Genomic DNA, 26,507 nt, shown 5'->3' with positions numbered 1-26,507 from the left:
GGGTACAAAAGGGTAACATGTATCTGCATTTGTATTCTCTGCCATGTGCATTATCCTCAGGTTTTTAATTTTAGGTTGGCTTTCTCTGTCATTTAGCACATTTCTGCTACATATGAAGGGAAGGCAACACAATTAAATGTTAACCTTAGCCAGATGAATTACGGAGTGTAAGTTTCTTGATTTCGCATGACCTTACTTCCCTCATTAACTGAATAACAGATACCTGGCAACTCATAAATATATATTTGATTACAAACACCTTGATTTTACACAAGTGCCAAATGTATATATTATGCTGGATGTGTGTTGTATAGGACAATAGGGAAGGAAACTTAAAGCAGTGTATTAGTTATTATTTTAAAGGACTTTTATATATGGGAACAAACAAAAAACAAACATGAAAAAAGCCTGTACTCTAATATTTACAATAGGATAATGACATCACAATAAAGAGATACCGACTTACCTACGACATATTGGTCATCCTTCTTATCTTACTTCATTCATATTAATTATATGTATATAACTTTGCAACATTTTACATTTAGAGAACCCCTTTTATCTCAAATGAATTTCAAGATATACATGTGGTTTTATATATATATATATATATGTATACACATAGTTATATATATAGTTATATATATATATATATATATATACATGCATACACACATAATCTATGTGCACACATAATCTAGACCAATTCATCTAATTCTGGAAACACTGATTTTGAGGAAAGAATTTTGTCATTTTGTCCTTGATTCACATGCATGAAAAGTTCAAGACAAAGAACAACAGAGCCTGATGCTAAATCAACATCTCTCCATTTGGAATTACAAATGTGCAGTGCATGCATGTATATGCCTTCAAGTATGTGTGAGTGTTGGGGTGAGAGTATACATTATTAAAAAGAAAGGATATGAGAAAGGGTGGGAGAGGGCCTCTAGGATAACTTTAGGCTTCCAGGATTTTGGAATTGACTATGACCCTCCAAATTCTGAAAGCAGTTTCTCCTGTATCTTTCTTACCTAAATTAGTATTTTGAAGTCAAGATTTAACTGTGGCTGAATAAGCAAATTTCCTTTTTTATTTACTTCTGCCTAATATACATAAGGAAGTAGAAAATAAAACCTACTTGGAAGCGAGCGGAGATGGACAAAATATAACAATGTAAATTAGCATTCACTTAAACATTTTCATCATACTTGTATACCTGCAAACATGGTCATTATTTCTACATTTAAATTTCAAGTCTGATCTAAAGATCTTCTTTAAGGCCGGCCCGTGGCTCACTCGGTAGAGTGCGGTGCTGATAACACCAAGGCCACGGGTTCGGATCCCATATAGGGATGGCCGGTTTGCTCACTAGCTGAGCGTGGTGCTGACAACACCAAGCCAAGGGTTGAGATCCCCTTACCGGTCATCTTTTTAAAAAAATAAAATAAAAAAAAAAATAAAGATCTTCTTTATCATTAAACCCAGTGAATATATTTAGGCTTTTAGGTATTTTTCAAAGTGAAACACAGGGAGTGGCACAAAAAGTTTCTAAGGTATAATTTTTTTAGTAGCATGTAAATTGTCAAGCCAACCAGGTAGAAAATAGCACAGGTAATCTCAAATAACACAAAGGTTTGACATGGTTGAACATAAATGATGCTCTCAGTACGCTACCTCTAAGATAATCATAAGCTGGAGAACACGTTCTGTATCTTCTTCCTCTTCTTCGAGGTCATATGATATGGTAAATGTCAATTGTCCTCCTACTGCTGAGAGCTACAAAAGAGGAGATGCATAATCATTACAGGGAAGGAGATAGCTATTAAATCATATTTTCCTTATTATTTTTAAATCATTTTATTGTTCTAGAGGGCAGCATTTGGAAGAAGCAGAAGTCACTGGAGTGCAGAGTGGGAATGAAAGACATTTCTTTAGGAGTAACCTTTATACGAACCTTACCCATCAACCGTGAGCCTGACATAAATACAAATTCATGTATTATTTTCCCCAGTATTGCAGGCTTGCTGAAATTGGTTAAGTTCCATAAAACTAAACACAGCTCCTCCTGTCATCTTCTTAGTCTAAGTTTGAGCTTTAAAATTCCCAAGCAGAGAATTATCTTTTTCAAAACTGGGAGATTTCTTCCCATCCCACAGAGGTTTCACTCACCTTCTGTGGGTCTGAATGCTTTCAACAAAGACCTCCCTCCATTTGACAGGCACTTTACAAGATCATAAACTAAACTGAGAAATTTTGTTGGTCAAGGAAAAAAAAAACAGCAAATTTTGCATTAACATTTAATTAAAATTGACAAGGAAGGTATACTTTCCTTTGCAATTTGCAATCAAATAGACTGAGTTTGAATGAATGTTATTACCCCTTTTCATTAAGAAAACTTTCCTTCTAACACACATACTAAGCTTCATACAATGTATACTTGAGGCTTAGATTTTCTGACATTGACAGTAACCTTGTAGAATTTTTCTCTTTTAAATGGGAAAGCAAGATCATTTATAGGACAGGAATCAAAATCGGAGCTATGAGTGACAGATTTAATGCAAATACTGCAGTCCCTGTTTTAAAATTCCACTCTAGCATTGTAAATAAAGACAATTCATAAAGCAAAGCCGATGATTTATATTCTGCTGTTTGCTCCGACATGCATAGACCCAGCTTCGCAGCCGTTGGCTCTCGTGTGGCTGTTCACAGCCGACCCTGACCAGAAAGCAATTCCTGACGATGCACAGGATTCCTCTCAGGGTTGCTCCCTAGGGAGTGCCACATAGCTTGCTATGGCCGATTAAACAGGATTTTAAATTGCAGCGCTGTGATGTCTTCTAAGACCTAGTTACATGGTGCTCTATAAGGAACGAAAATTCAGAAAACTTTTATTCCCCTGCTCCACTGAGAAATGGCCCTGCTCTAATGTCTTCTTATATATAAAATAATAAATATCTGCCTGAACTATAGCACTTGGAATTATTGTGAGTAATGAGGGGTGAATCTATGTAAAAGGTTTGGGGTTCTAATAATTTAAGCATCCAAAATTTCACTTCGCATGCTTATTCAAATCGGCTGGACGTTTTCTCAATAAGAACAGTCTAGAAAGGCAGTGAAACAAATGTTTTATATATTTCAAAGAGGAATGAACTATTCCAAATTTTCTAAATTATTAAAAATATTTAGTAGAAGGTAGAGATTAAGTTTGGGAAGAACATTGGGACATAGGTCTGTAAAGTCCCAAAACTTTTAAGCTTGCAAATATATTTCAACTATTTAAAATTTGGATTACATGTTACTATTTTTCCTCAAACATGTTTCTCTAAAAAAAAGAAAAAGAAAAAGAAAATTATCAACTTAAATTAAGATATTACTATTTATACCCAACTAGAAAGAGTTTCAAACTAAAGGTCATTTCCCATTTTTCCAGTAAAGAGCCAAAGGGTGTGTAATTTGAACACCCAAAGTTTTAAGACTATAGAGAAAGTAGAAAAATGTTCACCTACATTATTTGATTAGTTAATGTAGTTTCTATACCTATTTGTAATATTTATAAACTCACATAATAAAAGGGTACTTCAAAACCTCACAAAAAATAGAATTAAAAGATAACACAAATCTTCCCATGAACTTTTGAAGTACCCTCATCTATAAAATAATATGAGAAAGGAATGAGAGGTGGAAATGGGGAAAAAAGGAACGTACATATGTAGAAAAAGAGAGGGGCCTTATGCAGGTCAGTGATAATATAAACCTGAACTAAGGAGTAGAATTAATTCAACCAATTTTGCTGAGGGCTAATAATAACAGTGATAATAGTAAGTAAAATTGTGTTTTCACTTACATTTCATGAAATGATTTTTCCCAAACTCTTCCATGAATCTTTGATACCCATGCTTTGGCATTATTAGAACACTATTTGAATCACCTAAAATTTTCATTCCACCTAAGTTGTGTGAAAAACAGACTATTTTAAAAATGTGCATGATACTATTACCAGATGTTTTTTTCCCAAGCCACAAGTATCCATTTGCATAGTATTTGAATTGGTGTCTTTTTCGTTCACCCTAAAGGTGCATATTTATATCACATCTACATATTTCAAGTATTTAAGTAATTCTTTAAAAGATAGCTTAAGAAATTATCCTGTAATTTAGAGGTTGTACTTCTAGGAATAACTTATTCTATGTTAAATTCCTTTGCTTCTATTTTTCCTTCAACTCTGTGAACTAATCTCTTCATAAGCCGTACAGACATGCATTTTCTGGTGTTTCCAGCTAATGTGTCTTGCCCAAAGAGTACATACCATTGTATAAGAGAATTTGTAATAAGCCAATTATAAGACAATAACGTCTTTTCTGAGGGATATTGTTTTTAGGGGAAAGAGCTTTGAGAATATTCAAAAAATAAATTTTCCTCTCCTATAGCTTTTTTTCTTAAATTTTTTTCATTGTACGTGTTTATGGGGTACAGTTTGTTGTTTCAATACATTCCTTTCCTATAGCTTTGGATGAAGAATTCTCTGCCTCTTCTCCATCTATCTACTCTTCCATATTCCAGATGTCACCCTTGCTTGGCTCCTCCTTGCCCTTTCTCTGTACTCACCTATAACCCTTTCAGTATCCAAATCTTCACTCTCTCCATCAAATCAAGTGTGCACAGGGCTGCCAATCATCAATTGACTTTGTTGTCTCCTCTAGTTATCATCTGTGGTTATTAGTGTCACTGTCAAACTTTGTGATATGGGGTATTACATTCATTTTCTTTATTTCTATTCAACCGTCCTTTCTCATTTTATCCCCTGCATCCATTGTCTACCCTTGGTATTCCATTAAAAGAGTTTCTTGAAAGGTCATTTATAAACTCTATATAGCAGCCACTGACAGCCCTTTTGTTCAGTTTTATTCTTAATCTATATGTGACATATAATAGTTCTTAAGATTCTTGACTCCCTTGTCTTCTATTACTCTGAACTTTCCTGATACTCCCTCCTTTTCCCTGGTCATACTTCTGTCTCATTTATGAATACTTTTTTTTAAAAAAAATTATTCTGTACTCAGTGAGTGGATGTCTCTAAGACTCTTTCTCACTCTTTTGGTTTTTACTTCATATGGATTCCCCTCTCATGAACTGAACTACATTTAAGCCTACCTCCTCAGTCTACCTCTTCCAGTCTGTGCTGTATCCCTGTATTAATTTGCTCAGGCCATCATAGCAAAGTACCAGAGACTGAGTGGCTTAAACAACAGAAATGTATTTCCTCACAGTGCTGGAGGCTTGAAGGCAGAGACCAAGGTGTTGCAGAGCTGGTTTCTCCTGAGGACCTCTCTCTTTGGCTTGTGGACGTCTGTCTGCTCTCTGTGCCTTCAGATGGTCTTCCCACTGTGTGTGTGTGTCCTCATTTCCTCTTCTTATAAGGACACCAGTCATATTGAATTAGAGCCCACCCTAATGAACTCGTTTTTACTTAATTACCTCTTTAAAGATTTTATCTCAAAATACAGTCATATTCTGAGGTCCTGGAGATTAGGACTTTGACATATAAATTTTGGGGGGACACGATTCAGCCCATAACAGCCCATACTGAATGACTGTCCAATAATGTCTCAGACACTCAACATACCCAAAGTTGATCTCATTATCCAGATCTTTCCAAAACCCAAACTTGATCATTTTCTCAACTTTCATGATTGGGTCAAGGCAAATGCTTTATTCCTTTATTTTAAATTAGAAACCTGATGTGCAAGGTAAAATTGTTTTCACTTTATTATTATACCAGATTAGCTCCTCGACCTATACACTTGATAGGCTTCTTGTCTAACTTTCCACTCCCATTGCCATATCATACTTAGGTCCTCGTCAAACATCTGAATTCATCTCTCTGACTTCAGTCTTCTTGTTGGGGAAAGTTTCATCAAAAACTTCGATGAACTTTGTTACTTCTGTAGTTGCACTTTCTTAATGAAGACTCTCCAGCAGCTCTGGGATCTGTAATATCATTCATGTTTCTGTGTAGTTTCTATACCCTCTAGGATCTATACAGCCCCTGTTCACAAATGGTCCAGAGGTGCCCCAGGGGGCAGTGAACTCACAAAGGCACTGTGGAATATTGAAAATGTTTGAAGGAAACACATGGTACCAAATATCTGTTGGATAGTGCACAAACAACTGGTTTGAGGTAGTTCACAATTTTAACATTAGGTAAGATAATGCAACATTCCTTTTAAGGATTTTTTCAAAATTTTGAGCGATGTTTTGTTTACTTGATCTTTTGGCTATGTCATATCTTTCTTAAGCAAGATTTTCATTGGATACTACAATTAAAAAGAAAATATGCACAAAAATCAATGTGAAACAGTAAATAAGGGGTAGCATTGTCCTATCTGATAACCAGATTTGAGACATTGTATACTGCCCAACAGGCACCAGATCCCATTAGTAACTGTGATTATTTACAAAAGAAATAAATTATAATATTATCTTCGAATTGATGTGCATTATCTTTTTAGATGATTGCTAAGTTGTTAAAACATAAATATATATTAAGTTGTCTGGCCATGAATACTTAAACAGAACTGTGGCATATTTCTCTTGGTCAAGGAGGCACTATGAAAAAATTATGGAGACACGAAAAGTACTACAACCTGAGCATGTATGGGAACTTCTGATCTAGCCTCTTTTTATATCTGTCCATTGTGCTACTTAGCTTTGTTTTTTTTTTAAACAAATTTTCCTGCCAGAATTTTCATCCCTACCCTCTCTTACTGTATTAGTCAGGGTTCTCCAGAGAAACCGAAATCAATAGGATACGTTATAATTATATGAGAAGGATTTATTAGGGGAATTAGCTCACGTGGCTATGAAGAAAAGTCCCACAATAGGCCGTCTATAAACTGGATGCTGGTGTTGTGGCTCAGTCCTAGTCCAAAGGCCTCAAAACTAGGGAAGCTGATGGTGTCTTTGGCGTAAGTTCTGGAACCCAAAAGCTGAAGAGTCTCAAGCTCTGATATCCACGGACAGGAGAGAAGAGTGTATCCCAGCTCCCGCAGAAAGAGCTTCACCTCTTTGTCTTTTGTTCTCTCCGAAGCCCTAGAGGATTGGATGGTTCCCAGCCACATTGAGGGCAGGTCTTTCCCATCCAGGCCACTCAGGCTCTCATACTAATCTCTGCTGGAAACACCCTCATGGACACACCTAAAAAGATAGCTTTACCAGGTTTCTCAGCATTCCTTCATCTAACCAAGTTGACACCTAGAATTAACCTTCACACTGACCATTCAAATACTACTTTCTTTGTTTGCCTGGCTGATGTCTCTCACTAGTCAGAAGATGGAGGCAAAAAAGGTTTTACAGTGACATCTCCAAAGTCTGATGTGGAGTCTGGTAATCACAACAAATAAGAGAGCAAAAGGACACCAGAACACATGGATAAACAAACCCATCCATTAATATTCATTGAAGAATTTTAACAAAACATATTAATAAGTTATGTGGACTATATATGACTTTAATTTTCCACAACTTTGGTCTTTGTAGACTCAATTTATTTTATCTTTGAGACTTTCAAATAAGTTAATTTGGGGAAAAATTTTGATTTTTGTAATTTTATGGAGCATTGTATATTCAAGCAAGAGAACCTTTCATTTTCTCCTGCTATTTAGGAACTACACTGTCATCTTTCTGCTGGCTTGAAAAAAATATGGTTTCCCACAGGTAGAAGTAAGTGCAATTTCAGTTCATTTTAAGGAAGTTCTTATATTTGCTGGATGAATTAGACTATATTTACCAGAGATGAAAGTTATATCTTTTCTCAATACAAAGAGAAAGTTAATTTAGTGAGAGTAGCTCATTCCATTCCATCAGGATCCCCAAAGACCTGGCCTTTTACCTCTTTCTTTATGTCTATTAAGGGAAAATTTCTTCAGGGGGATTCACATATCAAATTGCGATGCCACTGCAAAGAAAAAAGCACCCATCCTTTTCTGGAGATGGTTCAGGGCTAGGCCGTTCACTCTCCTGATCTTCAGCTTCACCCCATTAAGAAAAGAACACAAGTAGTTGTTTCTCATGAGGACCTATTTTAAATCCACCTTCAGGGGAAAGAAACAGCTTGTTTTCAAGGAACGTTATACTTACTATGCAATAAATAACCTAATGCCACACATAATAATATAGCATGCATGGTACACATTGCATTAAAGATTTAATGAGGCAGGAAAGGTTTCCCTTGTGAGTGGGAAAAGCTAAAGGTAATTCACAAAACTAAGCTTTAAAAATATTTCATATTAAGCTTATGTGTGTTGTGTTGTAGCCTCTTTTTTTTTCTTCCAATTTCAAGGAATATGAATTGAAGGGTGAAGAATAGGATAACCTATTGAGGACAGTGTATCTGAAGAGGAAATTCTTTTTATACAATAAGCTTGAAATATTTAGTTCTCTGATGTCAGATTATCACCACTGTTATTCCAGTAAATGGGGTGTAAAACATAATATTTGCTCCTGCTTAAAAGAGCAAATATTTCAGGACAGATATACTAAAAGCGAATGAGGAAAAGGCTTTGTAATACTGAGCAGGATAAATTAAACACATCTGTCAATTTCCATTTAGCATCACAAACAGGACAAGCAATTCATCTTTCTAGATCCAGAAACCCCAGAGCCTTAAACTATGAAAAGGTAGCCCTCCCATAAAAGTGTTTATTAATGTGTCTATTCATGCAGCTCTCTTTTAACGTAGAAACAGCATTCCACTTCAAGGTTTTGTCATATACTTCTGCACATTTATAACATTAAGATAAGAGTATGTTTCTCTTCTTTAAAGCTTGATAATTAGAAGAATAGATCAGAAACAAGAAGATGTAGATTTAGAAAACAGGCAGAATTTATACAGGAGATCTTAAAGTTACTACATCACCTTTTATGCATATAAAATGAACTAGGAGTTGTGGGTGTCGGAGACAATGCGTTCTAAAAATGTTAGTCTAGAAGGCAAGAGAATGGGTGATGTAGTCCAGAGGACACAAAGAAGAAAAACTTGAAGAAATAACCTGCCTGCCTGCATTCATTTCTCCCTTCCTCCTTTTCTTCCTTCCTTTCTTTTATTCTCTTTTCTTTCTTCTTCTTCTTCTTTTTTTTTGGTAGCCCTTATACAGTTTTGATAGTGTTTTGGGGGGTTTTTGTTTGTTTGTTTGTTTAAATAACTATGCCATTTTCACATGTGCAGTCATTAGAACGGGTTGGGGAAAATCCTGAATTGAGGATTTCTTTCCTTTTGGGCTTAACCAGTATAATTAGTCCACCTTGATAATTTTGCATTCCTCTGTATTTGGTGTCATTTAAATTTTATAAACAAACAAAGTAGTGATGAAAATTGTGAATGAGACAAGGCCAAGATAGAGTTCTGGGACACACCACCAGAAATACTCCCCAGTATAACTAACACAGGTGCTAACACTGGTGACTAGTCAGTTTCCTTGCTGCTCAGTCCTTGGACTGCCTGTAGAACTGCTGGATCATATTCATTCTTCCCACATTTCACCTTAACTCTCCAAATTCCTCCAAACTACTTCCTAGTCAATCTTTATATACAATGTTTCTTTTCGATAATGCCAAGAGATATTAATTATAGTGTTCTGATTGGCAGATGGGAAAAGATAGGAATTGTGAGAGACACAGACAGAGGAATTGATAGGTCAACAAGAGTTTCCCATTTAAATGTTTGTTACTCTGTTTATTCACTTGAGTACTACCAGCCTATCTTCAGCTTAAGCTTTCTGTCTCCTGTGTAACAAAGTAAGGCCTCATTATACTTTCCATATGTTCAATTATGATTCAATGCAAACAGGGTTTTAAAGGTTTGTTAAGGTAAGAATGCTTTTGGTAGCAACTGAAAAATCAGATAATTAGTAGTTCTCATATAATAAGTCTAACAAAATTTGGTAGGCATACCAAATTTTAAAATACAGCAAATGGTTTAGTTTCTGTTCTGTTTGTTTTTTCCCCTATTTTATTTATCTTTTGCAAACACTTAGATCCATTGAGGGGCACTTAAAAATATAAACACACTGTGAATACATTTGTTAAACATTATATACATGATGATGAGGTGCTTAGAAAGACATTTAATACAGTAAATTCGTATTTAATGTTTCCTTTTAAGTTTTTTCACTTAGAGAACTACTTGCTACTTTGTGGTATGCACTGGTCAACTCTTGAGTTGAAATAGTACAATCTCAACAGATGTGAGTCAATCGTAGGAGCCAAATTCTCTGTACTGCTTTGTGTTATCAGGCCCAGATTCAAAAACAGGGTCTTTGCAACAGCTGTTTGTTTTCCATTTATTTCCTTGTGTTTGGATGAAGCATTCCATTAGAATTCTTGTTATGGGCTAGATTAATTTATATGTAAATATTCAGTAAAAAAAAACCCACATGTAATACATAATTAAACATTGATCTAATCCAATAAACCATAAATTATGGTTTTATATATACATAGGTTTCTTATTGACTAGGACTTAAATTTTTTTCAAGGTCTCTGCCAAGAAAGCAGAAAACTGCATGTTCATGATATAAAACATTGATGCTGATTAAAATAACAGAACACATTTTAATCCAACTTCCATTAAGTTAAAGAGAAACAGATTTACTATTGCCACATAAATGACAAATGGATAAAAGCAAAATGTATAATTTCTGTGGAAAATTCATGGGAACGCAATAAAAAAAAAAAAAAAAAAAAAAAAGATACCAGCATTGCTATTTTCTCTTTGAATGGGAATTTTAGTTAAACTTTCTTTCAGTGCTTAAGGATTTTGTCTTTTAAGGATATTTATTACCTTGGATAGTATATGACTATTGTACAGCCCCTTTCCCCTTTATTGCAAAGGGAGAACCAGAAGGGTAGAAAATAGAGTTCTTATCTCGCCTGTAGGTAATCTTTGATGTTTACACCTTCAGCAACCTTGAATACAGCTTGAAGTACTGTATGTTTATTTAAATGCGTTCAATTAATTTCAGGTTACGTTATTTAGATAGAGGGTATTTGGGAATAGCAGTCAGCTTATTCCCCACATAAGCAAAAGCCAGAACACCAGTCTTGGAATACTGTTTTGATTTGATGCTAAATGTTATTGATCTACCACTATTCTCTTTTCTCTCTCCCCTCATTCGTGAACTCTGCAGATAATTCTTTATTACAACAGTAGAAACTGGTTGTGAATTTTAGAAGATAAGAATCCCAAAGGTGTAATGGACACTAAGTCACACTCCAGAGGAGAATCAACAGGCTAATAAAATATATTCAAGTGTCTTTTTTTCAGAATAAACAGGTAAAGAGTTGTGTTAGTTATCTGACATGTCTATTACTGTAGGAGTCATATATAAATCACACAAAAGATTAATTTCATTCCTTTAGATTTTTCAGATTTGGTTTTGGATTCTGATTTTGCTTTTCAGTGCTTTATGGCCCTTGGGAAAGTTATTTATGCTGTTAGAGCCTCAGTAAATTTTCACTAAAATGAGCTGGATAACACCTACCTCAGAAGTGTGTTCTGAGGATAAAATGAGAAAAAACACATAAAACTCCTCACCTGGCACCTAGCACATAACATGCATTCAATAAATGTTGTCAGTCATACTATTTTAATAAGTATAGTTTTCAAAATTAAAATACCATAAACACTTTGCACTAAAAACCTAATGGCAATGATATTTATTTTATGATTCTAAGTGCACTTTAAAATCTTAAGATTTCTGGGAGAGATCATAGTTATAGCAGGATTCAAATCTTATTCATGTCTTAATGTTTCCCTACGATACTTTGCATAACCATCTTACCGATAGTAGATCCTGCATAAATATCTGGTGAATTTTAATCAAATTCAATGCCATATGTATTCAACACCTCAATGTATTACAGATGGAAAAGGCATAAAAAATGGGGATAAATTTGTACTACTCCTATGATATACCTTGCAGTTATTAAAATGTCTTTATTGGTTTCCCTATTCTTATCTTTATCAGTCCTAAAAACAAACCAAAGGAGGTGTGTCTATACGAGCTTGTAGGTGATTTGAACTTACTTATAGGAGCTTACTGTACTGCTGACTGGCAAACCACAAATGCACTTGTTTTAAAATAAAGAACTTTTAGCATTTGTGAAGTTTGATCTGCAGTTGAAGGAGAAAAATCAATATTTAAGTCATTTAGACATTTACATACATAAATCAACTATATGGCATTACCTATTGCCAGCTCTATATGCTAAGATAATCATGTAAATTCCAGCAACCGGTAATACATATTTTATAAGCCATAAATACCTTTTCAATATGTTGTGATATATGGGCAAACAATGTACTTTCTATATCAGGAAGACACCTAGAGTACAGATTAGAGGAAGCAGTGATCCGACTGCAACCATAGCTAGTCAGATCACATCCAGAGTACTGTGATCAATTCTTGAAACAACCATTTAAGAGAGTAGTTGACACATTAGACTTTATCCAAGGAAGTGTGACCAGGGTGTTGATGGCTCCAACAGCTGAACAAGAGGTTTGAAAAGGTAATGGAAGTATTTAACATTAAAAAGAAAAGACTTAGGGAAAACATAATTATTTCCTTGGAATGTTTGAGTTTATCAAGTATAATAGGAAGTATATAAGTAGATAGAGTTTATCAAGTATAATTGCTGTTTATAGTACAGAAATAGAACCTACATAAGAAAGTGTTGGGGAGAGGGTATGGTTTTTAATACTGTGGAAGGCTTAACTTGTCATATGTAGAACTGTCAAAAATGGAATGAGCAAACTTGTAGGGTATCCATATTTCTGAAGACGTATGAATGGAGCTCCATCTGTCTGAGATGGTAGAATTCCTACATCTGCTGAGAGAACTGAATCTGATCTCACTGGACAGCTTGCAATTCCACCATGTTAGTTCATTAACAGTGGGTTACTTAAATATTAGAGTAAATTTTTTCAATTTCTATTGTGGAGCAGCAGAATAATAATTAGCTTAATATCCACTTGCTCCTTGCTCTGTGATTTTAGAGCTAAAGCATACACAGGACATAGCACCGCGTTTCATTAAGAGAAAACTATTTGTACCGGCCGTATCAGAGAGATGATTTAGCATAGTGGAAAAGAGTGCAGTTCTAGAGCTAGAATGCCTGGGGTATAACATTCACCTCTGCCACTTATTAGCCATGTGTGACCACAGCAAATAACTTAATCTCTGTCTCAAGTCTTCATCTGGAAAATGGCGACGTTACAACAATTACTACCTTATAGCGTTGTTGCAAGAATTCAATTGAATAATCTAGTATAGTGTATGACATTTTGTAACTATTTAATAAAAGTCAGCTGTTACCATTGTTCTTGTTATTGTTGCCATTGTGTAAAACAATCTCCAAAGTTTTGTTAACTGTCCAAAGTAAGATTCTTTGATTACCATATCATTGCAATGAATAGGTATTATCTGGATTATTTAAAATTTAAAAACAAAAGCATCTATCATTTTATTTTAGGAAGATATAAATAACGTAAAAAATATGATGGGTCTCAAAAAATAAGGGGACCCAATTACTGAGCCATATATAATCAAAACTAACATTTGCATGGAACTTCTGAATTTCAAAAGCAGTCTTCACCATCATTTTATTCAATCTCCAAATTCTTATAGTATAGGTTTATCACTATTATTCTATTGTATAGATGGAGAAATTGCAGCTCTAAGAGGTTAAATTGTTCACAGTCACACTATTACTTTAGTGATATTCAGATGCATCCTTGATCTATGTTTTTCTTTTTAAACACTGCCCTTCAAGTCTCTCTTTCTCTCTCTTATTCGCAAAGACACACGTACACACACACACACACACACACACACACACACACTGTCAGTGCTGTCAGTGTGTACGACATGACTATAATTCAAAGATAGGTGCTTAAGAATGAGACTTACCCACTCTCTAATGTTGTTCCATATATTTACTGTGTGACTGTGGAAAAATTAATATAACTCTAAAGTCTAAGTTATTTTACGTCTAAAAGAGAATGAATATACCTACCTTGAAGGATTTTTATAAAGAATTTATGAGAGAAACATAAAACCTATTCATGTTCTATACCAGGCAGATAAAATTTATGTAAACATTATCTCTTTTCCTCTCCTAATTATTCTGGAGATTCAGTAAGTTCAAAATAGGTTTTGTGAATTTGATGTTAAGTGCTTGAGAAGAAAAGAAAATACTATTGTTCCTTAAGCATGAAAACATATCATTTTTATAATAATAGAAAAAGCAAAGTAAAATGTTGCTAAAATAGCATTTTTCACCCACTAGATTGGCAAAGACCCAAAAGTTTGATAACATACTCTATTAACGAGGGGTTTACAGAAACAAGTACTCTTATGCATTGGTGGAAGCATGTATAAAATGTATGGGGTCAATTTGACAATATGTGTTAAAACTGTAAATGTATATACACTTTGACATAGCAAGGCCACATCTAGAAGTTTATTCAACAGTTACACTGGCACATATGAGATATATCTGGGTACTTGGTTATTCATTGCAACAATGTTTGCAGTAAAAAGTATTGAAAATACCTCATGTACATCAAAAGTGACTGCTAATAGACATATTAATAATGATAATGATGGAGATGATAGTTAACACATACCATGTTTACTGAGTCCCAAACATTCTGCAATGTGGCTTTGCATATATTAATTCATTTAATTATCAAAACAATACACACAATCTTATGAGGTAGGCATGTTATTATTATTGTTACATGCATAATAAAGGTGAGGATTACATAACTTGTTCAAGGTTACAAAGATGGCAGGTGATGAAACCAGGATTTGAACCCTCATAGTCTAGCAGTAGAGTCAATGTTTAACCTCTTTGCTGATTTCTGAGTAAATCTGCGTACATCTATTTAATGGAATATTTTCAACTAAATACATATATGAAGAAACTCTTTATCCATTAAAGTGGAATTAGCTTCAAATTATATCAAATAACAACAAACTATAATGTTATTTTACAGTGAGTAGGGCATGCCACTATTTGTGTAAATAAGGAAAATGAATTATATATATGCCTATATGTATGTATATAAATATGTGAGTATGTGTGTGTGTGCATACATATAAGTATATATTATCTATTAAAACATAGAAGTTTAAAAATAGGAAAAGTAAGAGTTAACTCCAAAATACATGGTAGTTAGTTATCACTTCAATATCTTTTATTCCTAAATTGATTTTTTCAGACAAAATGACTCTAATAAAAAAAAAATTGGCATTGCTACCTGGAATATCTGAGTGAAGTGAAATATTTGTGATTTCAAAATATCACTGGTATCCAATCATAAAATGTGTTTTGTAAAGAGGGTTTTAAAAATGTATTCGGACATTCAGACATTTATGGAAAGGTAACACAGGAAAACTACTAAAGGGAATCCTAAGTGTTAGCCGGCAATGCTCAACCCTGATGTTTCATTTAAAAAATATCTGTTTCTTAAGAACAAAACCCAAACCAAAATATAAAATATAGAAATAAAAGGACCTGACATGATGTCTCAGTGTGAGTATTTCACAAAAATATGACTTTGAACAAATAATTTATGTTGGTGAGCTTTAAAATCATCATTTCTACTGTGCAAATTTCACCAGTTTTCCTGTTTATTTTACTGTGTATTTTGAAGTTTGGATGAAGTACTGTTTAACACATTTGGAGACAACACAAATGTACACTTTTATTATTTGACACCTTTAGTTCTAAAATTCCCTAACTTAAATGACAATATAAATCTGATACCTATCATATCACACAACTTCAGTGAAGTGGTTCAATACCTCTTGTTTAATAGGAAAATTCTATCACATGCAGAACTTACTGCTTTCAAGTAAATACATTACACAGTATTTCAGACTTGCCTTCACTTTATTACTTTTAATTTTCAGTAGAAAAATCATTATAATAAAATAGCCTCACCAGTATCTGCTCCTTTCATTACACATATAAGTAGGATTTTCTAGCTCAAGGAGGAGGAGGAGGAAGAGGAGGAGGCAATGAACAAGAAATAAAGGAAAACAATGGCCAAAATTTCAAAATAAAGCTGAGGATTTATTATAAGATATATAAGAAAGTTTTTGATTTTTCTACTAAGTTCCCCAATTCCCATAAACTATAGGCACCCTTTGAGAACAAAGGGAGTACAAACAGTGTTCCTTACTATTTTCTAAGAAAACAGAGTTTCTGCCATACAAAGGCAGACAGACCCTCAGGACACTCCAAATTTCCTGCCAAGAGTTCAAAGTGCTCCATGAAAGCCGTCCTATCAATCACAACATGAAACACACACTTTCTCACACTCTCACAGGGGTGCACATATTTATGCAGCTTTGGACACATTTTCTTCATGTACTTTCACATCAGCACAGCAATTGTATTCTGCTTTCAGGGGGCAACCATTATGTGTTCTGTGAACTTTAACTTAATGCATTGGATTTTGTAGTATATACTTTATTTTACATACTATTTCTGAAGTTTTAAAAATGTCTGATGTTTCTTCTCAGTCATAACCAAACATCCCTCCCACACAGACCAGCTGTTCCTCTGTTTTAAAAAAGGCAAGTAATTTAACATCATAAATACCAAATCACAACTCAAGGTCATAGTCAAAAGCTTTTATGTCTCATTAGTTTTCAGGCTCCTCATCAATTTTTTTCACTACCACTTAGATCTTGGTACGTGGAAATGCATGGAACTTGTGGTAGTTAAAACAGAAGGCTATATCTGGCTACTAATGACTAATGTAAAACATTTTCAATTAAATACACAGTACCTAATATATTTGTTTAGAAATGGCAACAGCAAAGATTTTCCTAATTCAAAGCCCCATATGCTTTTTGGCCCATTTAACAGCAACTTCTCCCACTGAGGAAGAAGAAAGAAATCATCTCTTTGAGTAAATCTGTGCTCTAACTGCTGAGATAAAAATATTGACCTCTATATCTCTCCTAAATCAACCAATTTAGACCACTCATGTAATCCTTGGAAGTGATAGTTTTAATTTTAAAATATCAGGATTTTCTTAGAAATTCACTATAAGTAAATAATAAAGAAAACCTGTAGGTACCACCATCTGATCTTTGGCCATTATTTATTCAATAATAAATAAGCAGTAGTTTGATAATATGAACAACCTTCATCACTTTGTAATCTATAGTTTTATTTGTGAAAGAAATCATGTATCAAGAAGTTGACTGAAAATCTTATTGATCACATTTATTTTCTCAGCTATCAAAGCTGATATGTCAAAAATATTTTTTAACCTCACACCACTTATTTTATCATTAAGAAAATATGGCCCCAGGGAAGGTATATTATCTGCCCAGTGTCAAACTGAAAATAATGGCAGAGAATATGGATCTTGAATTTCAGTGCTATGTCTCTACATGTGTTCACAGACACATTTATTTGGAACATCATGTTTACTGTTCTAATTAATTTCGTTACAATGATTTGGAAATATGGTCACAAATCCTTTCATACTCATTCCAGTGAGTGTCATTAGGGTCTCTGTCTCCTTTCTTTTATTTGGATCAGCTTGTGACTGCTTTGACTAATGGAATATTGTGGAAGTGATGCTCTGCAACTTCTAAGGTAAGGTTCCAAAAGATCATTGAGCTTTTGCCTTGTTTTCTGAGCACATGTTCTTTTGGAGCCCCGAGATGCCATGAAGGAAGTCCAGCTATCGGAGGCCACCATGCTTTGAGAAAGCCCAAGCTACATACATATATATATATAGGTCATGTGTGGGATGTTTGGTTGTCTGCTCCAGCTGAGTTCAGCCTTTGAGTTATTGTAGTCTTGACATGAGATATATAAGTGAAGAAGGCTCCAGCCATTCAATTCACCTAACACCATTCAAGTCTTCCTGGCTAAGACCAAAGATATCTTGGAGCAAAGACAAGCCATCTCGCAATGCCCTGTCCAAATTTCTTACCTGCAAAATTTGCAAGCTTATTAAAATGGTTGTTCTACACTGCTAATTTTGAGGTGGTTTGTTACTCCAGTTAGCAATAGATAACTGAAACATTCTTAGATCTTAGTTTTCTTTCATGTAATGTTGAATGCCTGGATAGTTTGATAAGTTCAGCTACTACCAGTCAAAAGCTATGCTGTTCTACAGCTTTGCTTTTCTTAATTATCTTTCTTTAGGGCCTATAATTATTTTGTCTTTTCATATATTTTTTATGAGCATAGAATAGAGTGGATTTGCACTTTTTTTTTTTGGTCAAATTTCTCAAAAAAGTTCTCCCTGTAGAATCATGTAATTTATTTATTTAAAATAATTAAGAATCAATTAAATAACATAAACAAATGTGGAATTTCACTATTTCTCAAAAAAGTGATCTAATATATTTCAAATTCATTAATAAAAGTTCAAAAATGAGAGAAAAGAACATCCAGAAAAGGTATTTTTTATGCAATGTAACTTACATAATAAATTTCCAGCAAATTAATGTCATAATAGACATTTTTAAAGTTACATTGTATTTAGATAATGAGAACTGAAGAAATGTTAATGTCTACCATAGTCATTAAGCAAGCACATACATCATATTATTAACATTTTCTAATACCTTATTTATATACCTGACATTCAGGAAAATTTGAACTTTTTTTCTGGACCAAATAAAATTCTGTTATAGTTTTAGTTATCATTAGGTAATTCAATAAGCATATTTTTATATATGGCTTGGGGTTAAGCTTGGTCCTTTGTAAATCAAGTATAAATCTAAGAATATAGCAAAGAGAATCAATGTATTTCTATTTTGGTGCAATTCACAAAAATATAAATCTCTTTTTACAACATGAAAAAAAGATTGAAAAGCCTGGTAGCTCTGTCAGTGGATGGAAAAGGTGGGGTGAAGCATGTTTGTTCTTTTGGAGGGGCACTGACCATGCACAGCAAGCAAGGGGAGAAAGGAGGAACATCAGGGTCTATGAGTCATCTTGTTAGGGCTCTTTCATCCCTCAGTAAGGTTTGGTAATAGCAAAACAAACAAGGTGAAACTTTGGATACTCTAGTAGCATAATAATTGGTAAGAACCTATTCTCTTTATCCACAAACTCTATACACTGAAATAACTAATGTTTATTTTGTACCAGTTCATTTGGTTCAAAGCTTCCAGGTCCCTGGTAGTTTCTTGCTTGTCATTCATGTGAGCATTCAATAGTGAATGTAAAACATGCTCAGATTGGTCAACTATGTTCTTATAAAGGTTTGAATTGTGAAATTGTCTTTTAACATTTCAGAAATATGTTTAAGATTTTACTTCAAGCTCTTTTAAGTCAGTTATGTCTAAAATAAATTAGAATAAGTTCTGATTAACTTTTTATTTTATTCCTTTCAATCTAACTCAGAGGCCTCAACTTATAGTAGGTTACTGGAATAAACTCACCTGAGTAATTGATAGATTATTTTTCCTTTATCTAGTTTCATAAAGACATAGAGTCGATGGTCAGTTTTATACCTAGGAGCTTTGTCTATTGAATATTTAAAACACCATCCATGTAATTGAATTTTCTAAATAGCATGAAAGTACATACACAATTAACAATGAACATATGAACTTATTCATATGAGTATGCTGCCAGTATGGATCTGGCCATCCTATCTTAGGCACGAGTGGTGACAATTTGCTTTGTACCCCTTGAATATTCATAACCAATATAAATAAATAAATAAATATGTCTTAATTTTAAAAAATAGTTTTGATTTTGCAACTATTCATAAAATGTATCTCCTTTTGTCTTCTTCCCCGCCCCCCAATCATTTGTGTATTTATTAATTTATTTCTAGCTTTCACAAATAAGTGAGAACGTAGTATTTCTCTTTCTGTGTCTGACTTATCTTACTTAATATAATTTTTTAGAAGACACAACAATCACAATTCCTTGAACTTGTTAAGACAAGTGAACAGATATGATGTTGATGGGTGGAGGGGGAGAGAGGAATTGGTAAAGGAACACGAAAATCAACTACATTGTATATTGATAAAATTAATTAATTAATTAATTAAAAAATAAATAAAATGTACTGACCCCCAAATAAATATTTTGTTGTTTTAATGAAACTTACTTACCAATTTAAACTATATTCATGCTAATGTACTTCTTATTACAAAAAATAGCTCCAATATAACATGCGTAGGGGACAAGAAGTAAGATGACTACATTCTTCTTCCCACTTACCTGTCATTTTTGCTGTGCTTTGAACATGCTGACTTTGTGATATAAATGAAAAACTCAAAAAGTCAGCAAAACCTGGGGTCCTCTGAGAGGCTTCTATGTAATAACAAACAACTAGGTTGGAAGACTTGTTATGATGAATGATTTACTTTTGGGTGTTCATCTATGACTATGTGCAACATTATAAAGAGATGACTTAAATACGTTGAATATTTACATAAATTACTTGAGGCTTTTCTAATTATAAACATAGTCATTTCATATAATGCACATATCTCCAGGCCTCACAAACCTGGACAGAAATGAAGTCTCACTGAATTTGGTGACCAATACTGATAGTTTTTAGGCCCTGTTATACCTCCAAAGCAAATCTGTTCTGGCCCCTCATCATGAAATGTCTTCAGCACCTGGCTACCCTTATCCCTCATGGTACCAAAGTTGCAATAGGTCAGATGTGGGGAAAAACAGGCCTTTCCTCAACCCCACATCACAATTTGTCTCAAAACATTTCTCAACAAAATAACTCCTTCGTTTTCAGTCCTCCCCTTTTTCGCTATTGGAATAAGGCTTCACACAAGCTTTTCAAACCCTCAGTGAAAGGAAGACAGGGAAAAAAGGGACAAATACCATGAAATATTTTCCATGATTTTTTTCATCCCATTATTTCTGCCCAGTCTTGTGCACAAAATGCCTCCAACCTTCTTCTGTCCAAAGAAGGACACATCCATATATATTGTATTAGTTTCCTATCACTGCCATAGCAAAATGAGCAGCTGAAAGCAATGCAAATATATCATCTCACAGTTCTGTGGGTTAGAATTCCAACACGGATCTCCCTGAGCTAAAATCCTTGGCAGCGATAAACTTCTTTCTGGAGGATCTAGGTGAGAATCCATTTTCCTGTTGTTGGCAGAATGATTCTCATGGTTGTAGAACAGAGGCTCCCATTTCCTTGCTGGCTGTGAGCCAGTCAATGCCCTATTCCCACCTTCTAGAGGTTTCCACATCCCTTAGCTCATAGGCCCCTCTGTCTTCAAAGCCAGGAATGGCAGATCGAGTCTCTTTCATGCTTCAAATCTCTCCTTCCACTGTCACATCACTCTGACCCCCACTTCTACCTTCCTCTTCTACTTTTAAGGCACCAAGTGATTAGACTGAGCCCATGTGGATAATCCAGGATTATCTTCCCATCTTAAATTCCTTAAACTTAATCACATTTGGAGAGTCCCTTTTGCCATGTAAGGTAACATATTTGCAGGTTCTGGGGATTAGGATGTGAATATCCTTGAGGGGTGTCATTATTTAGCCTACCCCATATATATCTATCAATGGAAAGAAATTCCCGAGGGGGTCACTAGTCAACAGTTCTGCAAACAAATCCAGAATTCCAATTTGGAATCAGTTGCTATGATGATAATTTTGAAATAATAAAATTAAATCATTTGGAGGAGGGTAGGTATGGTGAAAGAAATGGTAATGTGCATATATAGATTTTATTCTAAGATACAGGATGGCTGCACAGTTTTCAGAAAGTCGTATGAGTTAGCAGATTGAATCATAACACCTAGATAAGGAAGGTTTACATTGAAAATTCTGACAGGCTTCTAACAGGACTGCAGCCCTAGCAGACACTGCTATAATAAGAGCACATACCTTTTTCTAGCTATCTAATGTCATTTTGCTGAATTTCAAGCAGGAAGAAGCTGAAATCTTCTTAGAATATAAATCATGTCAAAAGTAAGAGTTAAACTCCAAAATAAATTCAGTGAAACTTAAAGTGACTTTCCTAAGCCTAGCACATACAGACACAAATTAGGACCATATTGTACATATGCTGTATGATGATAATTTTCTGCCAAACAAGAAAATGTCTTCCTTAAATAGACAGCTATATTTTTCAGGTTATTGAGCTGAAAGGAAAGAACATTGTATAATTCAGTTTCAATCAAGGGGATGTAAGTGACCACTATTATATATCTCTCTATATTTTTTTACAATGTATTTGGAGCTCCATATACATTTCGTGGCTATATTGACAGTAACTACATAGAGGTAGAAGACACCAATTCATTTATAAATAAATGTCACTAATATCTAATGGCATGCCATTTCAGAAGATGAAAATTTTCTTCTAGCAGTTACATTATTTTGTGTTTAAAACACACTGAACAATATTTTGGAGGGCATATGTTCGACTGGTTTTCTTTTTTTTTTTAAAAAAAAAAAAACAACTAAGCTCTAAATTTTCATGATCAATGGAAAAAGAAAAAGAAGTGTGTGACAGTTTGAGGAACTAAAGAACAAAAAAACAAAGTGTGTTTATGCCCAGAAAAAAGGTGGATTGTGACAGTGCTGCCTAGGCAGCCTGAAACTATTCAATGTGACACATACAGATGAAAGTGAACAACCATACTGTAATATCACAAAACATTCTTCATTCTCCAAGTAATAAACACATTTCTATACTGTTTGCTATACAATGAAGATTCTGAAATATATGCTTCAAGCACTGCATGAAGATCAAATCACATGATGCAGTAGGATATGTCGGGTATGCATATGAACACTGAATACATCCCAGATAGACATATAAATAACACATATCACTACAGTTGTTACATCTAAGGAATAAAACAACAGTTTAAATGATTGGAAGAAATTCTTGTGTGACCAGTAAAGTGGAATATCAAAATGTTAACCTCTGCTTTGCTTGTTGGCATATTTTATACTGGATATAACAAATAGTTAGATGGTAAGACTGCTTTTTGTGTTTGCGTAAGTAATTAAATGTTATATAAACAAGCCTTGCTTTTGGGGGCATGAAGAAAAACTCCACTTCAAGAAAGAAAGAAATTCAATGGGGTTAAACAACTGTCAAAGTTTATATACTCTTTCTTTCATTTCTGGTGAAGTGCTACTGCTATTTAGTGTCTAGAGCCAAGGATACTAAATAACCTCTAAGGCCTTGTATAGTCCCATAAAACAAATACTTGTCTTGCCTAAAATACCAAAAGCATTTTAGAAGGAGGAGAAAATGGGAAATTATTTCAGCCTGAGGCTTTTCTATCACCATCTTAAATTCCATGGTCAATCATTTTAACTTCTAGTTTCATTGTGCTCCCTTGGCTAAACCACAACTTTAGTTAAATCCAATTTTCTACCTTCTGTACCTACAACTGTTCAGCTGGACATGACTGAAGAAACACATGCCACTTGTTGACTGATCTTACTTCAAATTCATGATTATTAAACTCATATGGATCCTTAATGTTGCCTGGTCCATTTTCTTTCCTACGTTCCTGGGTACTATTGCATTCTTTCTCCTTTTTCCTTGCAGCTTCAAAAACCTCCTCCTATATTTTCAGGCCCAATTATTTTCTACTTTTTAAGAACATAAAGACCCAAAGAAGAGACTTCCACACATCCTAGCACCATTTCAATCCACTTGCAAGCATCTGTGTCCTTATTTTCTTTCTAGAAAGAGAGCTCTGTACTTACTGTCTCCGTAGACTTTCTTCTCATTTTCTCTTAAATCCATGCAACTTCTTGCCCTCATCACTCCACTGAAAGTGCACTTCTCAAGGTCATCAGTAGAATCCATTGTCAAATCCAATGCCCAATTCTCATTCCTTACTTTATTTGACTCATCAGTAGTATTTGACAAAGTTAGTCACCTTTGATTAATTCAGTTGACTTTCAATATACCACTTTCCTGGTTTTCCTCCTACTTTTCTGGCCACTGTTTTTTAGTCTCTTTTCTGGTCCCTCCTCACTTTCCTAAACTCTAAATGTTGGAGTGCTGTTGGGCTCAATCCTCAGATCTCTTTTCATTTCTATCTTTACTTGTCTTCCTGGTTATCACGTCTAGTCTTCTGGCTTAAATGGCATCTGTACTGCTGATTCAAACATTTTTTATCTGCAGTATAGATGTCCTCTCCTCATCCCCAACTTCAGACTTGTGTACTACCTGTCATCTTAACATTTCCTCTTAAAAGGTATCTGTGACTTCGTATAATTAGCTAAGCTGAGCTCATGATTTTCCACCAAAAACATGCTCCTCCCACAGTCTTCCCCATCTAAGTCAATGGCAATTCTGTTCTTTCAGTTAGTTGTTCAGGCCCATAACCTGAAAGTCATCCTTGACTCTTCTTTTTCTTTCATGGTCCACAGCCAAACTGTCAGCACATCTTTTTGGCTTTACCTTTGAAATATATCTGGAAATCAAACCACTCTTCATCTCCACTGCCAAAACTCTGGTCTAAGCCATCATGCCTAGTGACTGGATGATTGCAAAGTCTCTTAATTGGTCTCTCTATCTGCCCTTGTCCCTTTCAGTCTTTTCTCAAGGTAGCAATCATATTAAGCCTGTTAGCACATGAGTTAGATCATTGCACTTCTGTGCTTAAAGCAGTTTGGTGGCTTCCCATTTCACTGCGAGAAAAATGTAAAGAATTAATTTCAATATCCCAAAGGCCTACACTATCTGTTGCCTCCTCTTGTCCTTCTACTCTCCCCCTCACTCATCCCACCCTTGATGTTCTTTGGACATGTCAGGCACATTCACATCTTCGGGACTTTGCACTTGTTTTTCTCTTGCCCCTTGCCCCAGTTATCCACAGAGTTTGTTCCTACGTCACCTTCAGTTCTTTGGCCAAATATTCTTTATAAAATTATAGCACCATCCATGAACCATCATTCTTCCTATCCCCCCCAGCTCTATTTTTTCCCTGAGCACTTATCACCATCTAAAACTATATATTTTATGTGCTTATCAATATTCTCTCTTCTAACTACAATGCAAGCTCCAGGAGGTCCAGGGTTTAGTCTGTGTCCAATGATCAGAAATTAGAATGTGACTGGGAATTTAATATTTCTGGAATCAAACCACCAATTAAATCATCAAATACATGTAGGCTGAATAAATACATAAATCAATCAAATATTCCTCTTAAAATTCCTTTTGCAGTTGTTATTCCCTTCAGTATCTACCTTGAGTGCTTAAAACCTTATAATGGATTAATTGAGAGCAGTGGTTAATCTCAGATAACCACCAGGAGAGAGCCACTACTGGAGAAAGATGTTATGGTGCATGGAAGATAAACTTCATCTATTTCATAGGGTTTTCTTATGACTAGATTTGTGGCATTACTCAATTGCCTAGAACAGGGGTCTCTAGACTTTGATTTTACAATATTATCAGTAAATATGTTTTCAGAATATACAGTATATATAAATATATGCACATATACACTCTATTTATATATTATATAATTACTTATATACTATATACATGTGCTATGATATTAATATGTAATATGTATTAAAACAAATACATATTTAAATGTATGGGGAATGAAATAAACACTACTTTAAAATATTTAATTTCATTATTGATTTGAAACTCCTTTTTTACTCAACAATATATTACTATCTTTTTTAGAAAGAGCAGTGTAATCAAATATGCCTTTCTATTTTTGAAAATCTTGGTTTAATACTTACAGGTATTACTAAGTTTGACAGTTGAGAAGGTCTGTTTCTAGCTTGTTAGTTTTAATACTTAGAATAAATAGTTTTCACAGCTGAAAAGATACCACATAGACAAAAAATACACAGGTCCCAAGAATTACATCGGTGCCTGAGCATACTAAATTTATCATACTTATTTTTCAATCCTCTCCACCAGTTATTTTAGGTTGTAGTTGAAATTTGGCTAATAAATTTCATGATGTTAACTGTTTATACTTGAAAGTTATTCCGAAAATGTGATATTTTAATGTATTTAACAAAAAGATTCAAAGCTTCCTAAAACTTTGTGTTCAGAAGACTTTAAGAATAGCTTAGATAATTTTATTTTTCTAATTCCAATGTGCAGAAAATAGTATTTGTGATTGACAGACCAACACTAATTTGAGCCACAAAATCATATAATGATAGGGCCGGCCCGGTGGCGCACTGGATAGTGCGCCGCTTGGGAAGCGCGGCGGCGCTCCCGTCCGAGGGTTCGGATCCCACATATAGACCGGTTCCCGCTCACTGGCTGAGCGAGGCGCGGGAGCAACACCGAGGCTTGCAATCCCGTTGCCGGTCCCCGGTCCGGTACGGGGGCAACACTGAGGGTTGCGATCCGTTGCCGGACACGGAAAAAAGATAAAAAAGACAAAAAAAAAAAAAAAAAAAAAACAAAAAAAAAAAAAAAAAAAAAAAAACCAACAGTGGGATTGTTTTTGAGAGGT

General features: G+C 34.5%; 1 protein-coding gene across 1 annotated transcript in view; it reads right to left on the bottom strand.

Annotated features, from left to right (window-relative positions):
- The window catches only part of LAMA2 (laminin, alpha 2), a 310,853-nt gene that overhangs the window by 255,846 nt on the left and 28,500 nt on the right, over positions 1–26,507 (bottom strand). The window contains exon 4 of the mRNA XM_008568714.1: positions 1,675–1,776. Coding sequence (XP_008566936.1) covers positions 1,675–1,776 — 102 coding nt within the window. The remainder of the gene's footprint in view (positions 1–1,674; positions 1,777–26,507) is intronic.

This window comes from Galeopterus variegatus, unplaced genomic scaffold, assembly GCF_000696425.1.
Source record: "Galeopterus variegatus unplaced genomic scaffold, G_variegatus-3.0.2 Scaffold434, whole genome shotgun sequence".
In the NCBI taxonomy this organism is placed as follows: Eukaryota; Metazoa; Chordata; class Mammalia; order Dermoptera; family Cynocephalidae; genus Galeopterus; species Galeopterus variegatus.
This window is presented reverse-complemented; position numbering and strand designations above follow the sequence as displayed.